We start from the raw sequence: 8,883 nt of genomic DNA, 5'->3' as shown, positions 1-8,883 counted from the left end.
AATACTCTCAAGTTTTTCTAAATAAGTAAATAATGGTATGTGTGCTCGTGCGATCGTCCGCATCAGCCTAGCACTCAATACTCTCAAGTCTTCCTAAATAAGTAAATAACGGTATGAGTGCTCGTGTGATCGTTCGCATCGGCCTAGTGCTTAATATCGTTATCTCTCTTTTCAAAAAATAATTAAAAATATTTAAATATCATTTTAAAGGTATGAGTACTCGTGCGACCGTTCGCGTCGGCCTAGTACTCATTACCTTCTTTTTCTCGAAAATATTAAAAACATAAAAATCTCCAAAAATTAAAAACATCTGTTTTTCAAACAAACAAACAGTCTTTCAGCTAGAACTACGTAACCCTGATTTCTCATTTTGAATGAGAATACGTAGGAGCAAGGTCAATCCTTGTCGGGCCCAAAAAAACTAAAAAATATATTTTGTTTATTTTTATTTTTATTTTTATTTTAGGGATAGTTAAACATTTTGAAACCCACATCAAATTAGCGTATTTAGTTAAAGGTACTGCCTTAGGGCAGGCGTTGTAGGGTGCTAATACCTTCCCTACACGTAACCGACTCCCGAACCCAGAATCTGGTTTTCGTGGACCGTGCTTTATCGTTTTGAGGTTTTTCCATAGTTTTCCATAATAAACTATGGTGGCGACTCCAAATCTCTTTTTAAAACCCGTTTCTTTTTGGATCGTCGTCCCGTCGCGATTCCGGTTGCGACAAAGTGTGCTAATTAATACAACAAATTTTATACATGAGGATGAGCATGTGTGATAGTTGAATAATATAATGTGAAAATCATTTGAACCATTTTGTGCTTTAAAAGCCATATGTTAGGTTTTCATTTGTAAGACTTCATGACAATGTTTTCTAGTTTTTGTTAACACATATTATACTTGAATTTGAATTTTAATATGTATACTTGTAATATTTTGGTATATATTTAAATTTATATATATATATATATATATATATATATATATATATATGACTTATCAATTTGATGAATGTTATATCTATGTGTGTATAACTTAATCAAACATAGATAAACAAATATAATAAATGTAGATAATTGTGGTTAAAAAACATAAAATAAATTAATAAAACAAACTAATAATAATATTTTTAAAATCTATGGTACTTTACGAAGGTTTACAAACACATGGTAGTATATGAAAGTTTTGAAAGTCATGATATTTTATGAAGGTTTCAAAAATCATGATAATTAATTAGGGATTTTATGTTGGGTCTATTGAGAAGAAGATTCACTAGAAAGATACAACATTAATGAGACTGAGCCCAATCACATAAGGGATTGACATCACTCTCTACAAAAAACCTTAAGGCAATGGGTTAATAGATCTTCAACCTTATATGATGCTCTAGTTTCTCATTTCTACTCATTGTGTGACTTAGACTCACACTTGGAATTCTAACAATCTCTACCTTCAAGGGTGAGCCCCTTCCAACAGAAGCATTCAAGTACCCCTTTTCGTACCATCGTTCATCTTAACGGGACACGCTTACCTGAAACCCTTTGCTAAGAAGACTTTCGATACAGGGATCATTGTACTATTCTGAGCCTAACCTGGCTCTGATACCACTTGTTGGATCTATTGAGGAGGAGGTTCATTTGAGAGATACAACATCAATAAGATCTGAGTCCAACCATATAAGAGATTGACACCACTTTTAGTAACTTGCAAGTTGCAAAAGCTTTCTTCCTATCAAAATAAGCCATTCTCATCTTCTCCTCTATAAGCTCCTTTAATATACAATTTTTTTTTTATTTTTCATTGTAGCTAGGATTAAGGGTGGAAAAAATAAATCCAATTTTGGGATCAATCTATAATAATCCAAATCCATAGGGCTTTCAATCCATTTAAATAAATTTATCCTAAGTCCAAATCCATATTTTTGGATTCTAAATCTAATCCACTAAGTTGGATTTATATTGGATCATTTTTTGGATTTTGAAAATCCAAAATCAAGGTGGTCTAAGTCAAATCAAGGCGGTTGAGGAACAAGTTGAACCAAGTTGGCTCAAGTCCAAAGGTTGAACAGAGTTGGTTAGAGTGAATGTTGAGCTGAGTTGGCCTAAGGTAAAGGTCGAGCCAAATTGGTCTAGGTAAAGTCAAGTTTGTGTAAGCTAAAGATTGAGCTGAGTCAGTTTGGGTTGTAAAATTGAACAAAGTTAACCTAATTTGATAGGCCAAGTTGAGTCTACCTAAGCCAAAGCCCAAGACATGTATGTCTGGACCAAAGATCAAGACAAATTAGTCCAAATTAAAAGATCAAGACGAGTTGACTCAAGTTTAAGGTTGAATCAAGTTGGTCTCGAGTGAATGTTGAGCTGAGTCAGCTCGAATCAAAGGTTGACTAAGTCGACCCAAATTGAATGTTGACCAAAGTCGATCGACTTGACCCACCAAAAGTTAACTGAGTCGACAAGTCAAACTTTAATGTATCTTTTTAACCAATTTGTTTTTAAAATAATAATTGAAGTTCTTTTATGAGTTGAATCGAAAGAAAGAAGTGATGTTGATATTTATTTCAGGTGAAATATTAAAGTTGAAAATAAAGAACAAATAACTTTGTATTTTTAATTTTTAAGTTTTTGCATAATAAAGTTGAAGAGATGTAGAATTGAGTTGTAATTTCTTTTCATTTTGAAAATGTACTAAACAACATTACACTAGTTTTTAATGTTTTCCACATATATAATTATGTTTTCACATATACATTATCATAGTTGCATGTTTAATTACATTTCTAAATGTAATGAGTTTTACTTATATTATTTTTAATTACAACAACTAATAAATATTGATTTCGTAAAATTGAATAAATAATGTTTTAATAATTTATTTGACTCGTTGCATTTCTATATTACATTAACATGTTCAAAATAAATTGGTGGTTTGATGCATTAATAATTTGTTTAGAAATTGGTAGTTTAATGCATTAATAATTTGTTTAGAAGTTATATATGTGGTCAAAGTAATAAGTCGCATTTCAAAAGTATTAAAAATGTCATCGAAGATGAGATTTCAAAAGAATAACTAAATTTGTGAAAGTGATATTTAAAATTGTCTAAAAACAATTGCAGTAGTTAAATACTTATGCCCTAAATGTAAAAGCAACAATTAAATAATGGCTTAATACCCTATTTTGTCCCCAGTTTCGCTCGAAAATGTCAAATTAGTCCATCCTTTAAAAAATGCGTCAATTACGTCCTCACTTAATAAAATTTGCATCAATGAAATCCCTTCCGTTAAATCCGTACAAACGGCGTTAATTATTTTTCTCTCTTATTAAGTAACGTCGTTTGTACGGATTTAACGGAAGGGATTTCATTGATGTAAATTTTATTAAGTTAGGACGTAATTGACGCATTTTTTAAAGGATGGACTAATTTGACATTTTCGAGCGAAACTGGGGACAAAATAGGGTATTAAGCCTTAAATAATCATATCCTAAAAAATAGACACGGATTAAAATATGAACTAAAGTATTACCCAAACATTAATAAAAAGCGTGAAATTTTTAAAACATTTATAATTTTAGGAAAAAACTCATTGTCTAAATTTAAGATTATGATTTTTTTACTTTATACAACATTTTAAAGTTTTTAAACTAAAAAAATATATAATGATCATGTTTATATAAATTATTATCTAATTCACAATATGTTACAAACATATATATATATATATGTGATGGTACACATTTGTAAATAATATTTCTGAAATACATTTTGAATAACTAAAATTTGGTAATTTTTATTTTTGTCAAAATTATGAAAAACTTTTAGACAAAATATTTAAATGTAAACTTAAATCTATTCCTTAATCTTGTTCACTTAAAAAATTTCAATCTAATAATATATTTTTTAAAATTGATGAATAAAATAAAAAATAAAACAAAAGTAAAGTAATATTTTGAATCAAAATTACAATCTCTCTCTTCTCCGAAACATACGATCATTTAAACTTTTTAATTTATTTTTCTTCTTTTGTTTCCCTCTACTTCATTTCAAACAAAACGTTTTCTTTGTATCACCTCACTCTCTTTGTTATTTGTCTTCTTCTCTCTTGTATTCCATCCATCATTTGTTTGGAAACATCCAACAAAGGGCTGAGGCCGGCCAAAACACAAAGAATAACACACTAGCCTACATGGACATGAATCTATTACTTGTCCTAACAGAATTAACAAGAAAACTACTTTATATTATATATTCTTTTAAATAAAACAATTCGCCATAAAGAAATCCTGACCGTTGATCCCATCGCGCATCAGCACACTTTTCATTTGTAATGTAAACGAGTGCAAACATTCCACTTGCCTGTAGAACTCTCTAGAACCTCTTTCTCAGTACCAAGACTAGAACTCCACTCTCTTCTTCCTCTTCTCGGCGTCAGTGAAAGCGATGGAAGAAGATTTCGACATTCCTGGCGGCGAGGAAATGGATCTAGGAGAAGACAAGGTCGGCGAGGAGAGGGAGATCGGCTCCAACGGCCTCAAGAAGAAGCTCCTTAAGGAAGGTCAAGGCTGGGAAACCCCCGAAGTCGGCGACGAAGTTAAAGGTAACCCTAATCACATCAATTCTTCTGTTGTATTCACCTTTCTGTTTTTTATTCTCATTTGTTTTAATTTGCAGTTCATTACACGGGGACTTTGCTCGATGGAACGGAGTTCGATTCGAGCCGCGGCAGGGATTCTCCCTTCAGCTTCACGCTTGGACAAGGTCTGTGATCTCGCTAGTGTTATCGTGAATTAATTGTGTTTTAATTTGCTTGCTGAACGTTGGAAAATGACAGTGGAATTCTCGTGTGCATGATTAATTTTTTTTACTTGTTTAAGCAATCTTTTGTTTTGTTTTTTGTGGAATTTTAATTTTTAAATGAAGCGGGTTTTTGTGTTATGTTGGACTGGTTTGAGCTTCTGGTGCCAGTTGTTGCTTTAACTGAGGGATTAATTCAGACATGTTGGGATTGAGATAATTGTTTCTAGGTTTTTCTTCCGTTTTTGAAAAACAATTATTTTCGGAGATGCGGTGTGGAAAATGCTGGATTTTGTTTTCATCATTTATTGTACGATGCTTTGAAATAAAAAAAAGAAGAAGTTAAAACTATGTAGTATTTTCGTTTATTTTAAATAGGAACTAGACATAGAAAAGGTGGTCTGACACCCAATGAGTCCGTACTGATCTGAATTTTGATGAGTTGTGCATTTCCAAATCATGTGCGTTTCTAAATCATATGAATGTTGTATTACTGATTTAGAATAAAAATTAAAAATACATTTATTGCTAGTGTTATATTGATATTTCAAGGTATTTCACTTTTACACCTATACTTATATGCAACAAGTATGTCCAATAAAGTGCAATAGAGAATTTGTCGTTGCAGTGTTTGAAGAGAGGAAATCATATGCATGAATAGTTATTCAAAGATCGATTAGTATTTTGTACGCCTTCTATGTGGTGTGACTCAAGCTTTCCTAAATCTTGTTTGGGTACACTGGCAACTTGCATTGCTACTCCAACTCAAATTTTCTTCTATTTGGTATTCATGTCAATGTTTGAATAGAAATAAATTATGGCTTGAAAGTAATCTTAGACACATGTCAAATTTATCTATATGTGACATCTTGGTTGGAACTGCAGGGCAGGTAATTAAAGGATGGGATGAAGGTATTAAAACAATGAAGAAAGGTGAAAATGCTATTTTTACCATCCCTCCTGAGCTAGCATATGGTGAATCTGGTTCCCCTCCAACAATACCTCCTAATTCTACACTCCAATTTGATGTTGAGCTACTTTCATGGACTAGTGTAAAGGACATATGCAAGGATGGTGGTATATTTAAAAAGATACTCACTGAGGGAGAGAAATGGGAGAACCCTAAGGATTCTGACGAAGTATTGGGTATATATTATAATTTTATTGAGTTTATGTGATGCCTGTGTTAATTATTATAATTTTATTGAGTTTAAGTAATTGTTGTGTGTTGGTAATGCAGTTAAGTATGAAGCTCGTCTGGAAGATGGAAAACTGGTAGGAAAGTCTGATGGAGTGGAGTTCACAGTCAGAGAAGGTCAGTGCCTTCAATCTTTCTTGGCAGATTATTGTTTTATTTTACTGAGTATCTGACGTGAATGTTTATACTTGATAGGTCATTATTGTCCTGCACTGTCAAAGGCTGTTAAAACCATGAAGAAGGGAGAGAAAGTGGTTTTGACAGTTAAGCCACAATGTAAGTTATCTAAACTGTATTTTGGTGATTAGATGTGACTGACATTCTTCTTGATATTTTCTGTCTCTTATTCCTAATTTGAAGTTTTCATTTCTTTGACGGGTCATAGATGGATTTGGTGAGAAGGGGAAGCCAGCACAAGGTGAAGAAGGTGCTGTTCCACCAAATGCATCATTAGAGATTACTTTTGAATTAGTTTCATGGAAAACTGTTTCGGAAGTAACTGATGACAAGAAGGTCATAAAGAAGATTCTCAAGGAAGGGGAAGGTTATGAGCGTCCAAATGAGGGTGCCAGTGTGAAAGGTAGTACTTATTTATTTTGAATAGTGACTATTACTGCTATATTTATTTATTTATGCATTTAATACACTGTTGCTGACTGTATCTTTGTCATTTTCTGTTTTAGTGAAACTAACTGGTAAGCTTCAAGATGGTACTACCTTTTTGAGCAAGGGCCACGATGAAGAAGAGAAGCTGTTTGAATTCACAACAGACGAGGGTAACTTGAAATCTGCTAGTGTCCTTAGTTGTCTTCATCCTCTATATTTTATTTTTTAGTAAAGGGATTGTTTGATCTGTGCAACAGAACAAGTTGTTGATGGACTTGATAGAGCTGTATTGACTATGAAGAAGGGTGAGGTTGCATTGTTGACCATTGCACCTGAGTATGCCTTTGGTTCATCAGAGTCTCAGCAGGAGTTGGCAGTAGTTCCTCCTAACTCAACTGTGTTTTTTGAAGTTGAGCTAGTTTCATTTGAGAAAGTAAGTTAGTAACAGTGTTGAATTAGTATTGACCTTTGCTTTTATTAATGTTTTAATTTTTATAAAAAAGAAATTCTGATTTTTAATTAAAAAGCAACTCTACACCCTTAACTGCAATGTAATAAAGAACTGGTCAAGACTGAATAGAAGCTTGATAACTCTACATTTTAGTGTTTTACCCAAGACCAGAACGTTTTAATTGCCCATTTCTTTCTGTACCTGATTTTTTGAATCCAAGACAACCGTTCTCCCTCTCCAATTTGAGCATATTGGGAGTTCATTTTTGTACCTTCAATTATTTATATTCTTTCATTGCAAATCACACATAACAGAACAATCATTCAAGATTAGTTGTGTTGTACAACAGTTCATTGCATGCTCTATGACCTCGATTAAGAATCAATTCAGCTAGGTAGATCAGAGCTGTTACCTAAGTATTTCCTTTAACTTCTTTATGACATTGAGTATATGGTATTCTACAAAATTGAGTTTTTTGGCTCTCTGAAATAAGAGTAGTGATCTGGAAGTCAATCTTATGATTTGTTGGCACTCCTTTTTACATTTGCACACTTGTTCGTTTTTGTACTCTGCATTATATATTTAAGCAGTTTTATCGGTAGTAATGTAGATCTGTTTTCTCCCTACAGGAGAAAGAGTCCTGGGATCTGAATACTGAAGAAAAACTTGAAGCTGCCAGTAAGAAGAAGGAAGAAGGAAATGTGTTGTTTAAAGCTGGTAAATACGCAAGAGCATCCAAAAGATATGAAAAGGTAATGTAAGAAAGATTATATATTTCTTAACCTTCTAATATTGATACACTTTGTGAATGTACTGAAAACTTATTGTAGGCTGTGAAGTACATAGAATATGATTCCTCCTTTGGTGAGGAGGAGAAAAAGCTAGCGAAGACCTTGAAGGTTGCCTGCAATCTGAACAATGCTGCTTGCAAGTTGAAATTAAAAGACTATAAAGAAGCAGAAAAATTGTCTACCAAGGTACTATTATTCTTTCTTCTCTCCTTTGGAATCACTAACGTAGTCTTTTATGTAAAAATAATAACTTTTGGCATGGATTGGTAGGTGTTAGACCTTGAAAGTACGAACGTGAAAGCCCTCTATAGAAGGGCCCAGGCATATATGCAGCTAAGTGACTTGGATTTGGCTGAACTTGACATTAAGAAAGCTCTTGAGATTGACCCTAATAACAGGTATATGCTATGAATAAGCTACTTCTTTTGACCTTCATGCATTATTTGAGATTTACTGAGATCAGTTACTTTGTATATGGACTATTTTTTTTTTGGCTTGCAATATAATTGCTCTCTACGCATGAACCAGGGATCTCAAATTGGAGTACAGAACTCTGAGGGAAAAGATGAAAGAGAATAATCGAAAGGAGGCAAAGTTTTATGGAAATATGATCAACAAGTTGACAAAGATTGGTTCCTGATTGCAATGTAAGTATTTCATCATGGTTTTTATGGTATGTTGCATGTCTTTTGGATCAATTACCAAATTAATTAAGCCTTTTCTTGTTGATGTGATAAGTGGCATTGTGGGGGGCTATAAATATATATTTTGTCCTTTGATGATATACTATTATTGGCATGCAGAAACCAGCTACCAATAATGGTATTGAATCCGTGGGTACTGACAACGAAATCTAAATGGCATCCAAAATGGAACGAGATGCTTGGATTTGATCTTCGTGGTATGGTATGGTATGTGCCTACGGAGATTTGATGGTTATTTATTTTGGATTTATTAATCGAAAGTTGACATAATTGACTTACACAATTAATGATTTGTACGAGAACTTCAGTTAGAAATGTAATTGATTGTATTGTGTTTACAC

At 32.9% G+C, this 8,883-nt stretch overlaps 1 protein-coding gene across 1 annotated transcript; it reads left to right on the top strand.

Annotated features, from left to right (window-relative positions):
- Positions 1-4,343: 4,343 nt before the first annotated feature.
- On the top strand, positions 4,344-8,880 carry LOC124844988 (peptidyl-prolyl cis-trans isomerase FKBP62-like). Its single transcript, XM_047322005.2, has 13 exons — positions 4,344-4,595; positions 4,670-4,756; positions 5,678-5,938; positions 6,033-6,107; positions 6,186-6,266; positions 6,376-6,570; positions 6,674-6,766; positions 6,854-7,029; positions 7,677-7,799; positions 7,878-8,024; positions 8,109-8,236; positions 8,367-8,485; positions 8,642-8,880. Exons 1-12 carry the CDS (start codon positions 4,439-4,441, stop codon positions 8,476-8,478), a joined length of 1,635 nt encoding a protein of 544 aa, XP_047177961.2. The 5' UTR covers positions 4,344-4,438; the 3' UTR covers positions 8,479-8,485; positions 8,642-8,880.
- Positions 8,881-8,883: the final 3 nt, after the last annotated feature.

Source organism: Vigna umbellata, chromosome 5 (genome assembly GCF_029865625.1).
Source record: "Vigna umbellata cultivar VRB3 chromosome 5, Vumbellata_1.0, whole genome shotgun sequence".
Lineage (NCBI taxonomy): Eukaryota > Viridiplantae > Streptophyta > Magnoliopsida > Fabales > Fabaceae > Vigna > Vigna umbellata.
This window is presented reverse-complemented; position numbering and strand designations above follow the sequence as displayed.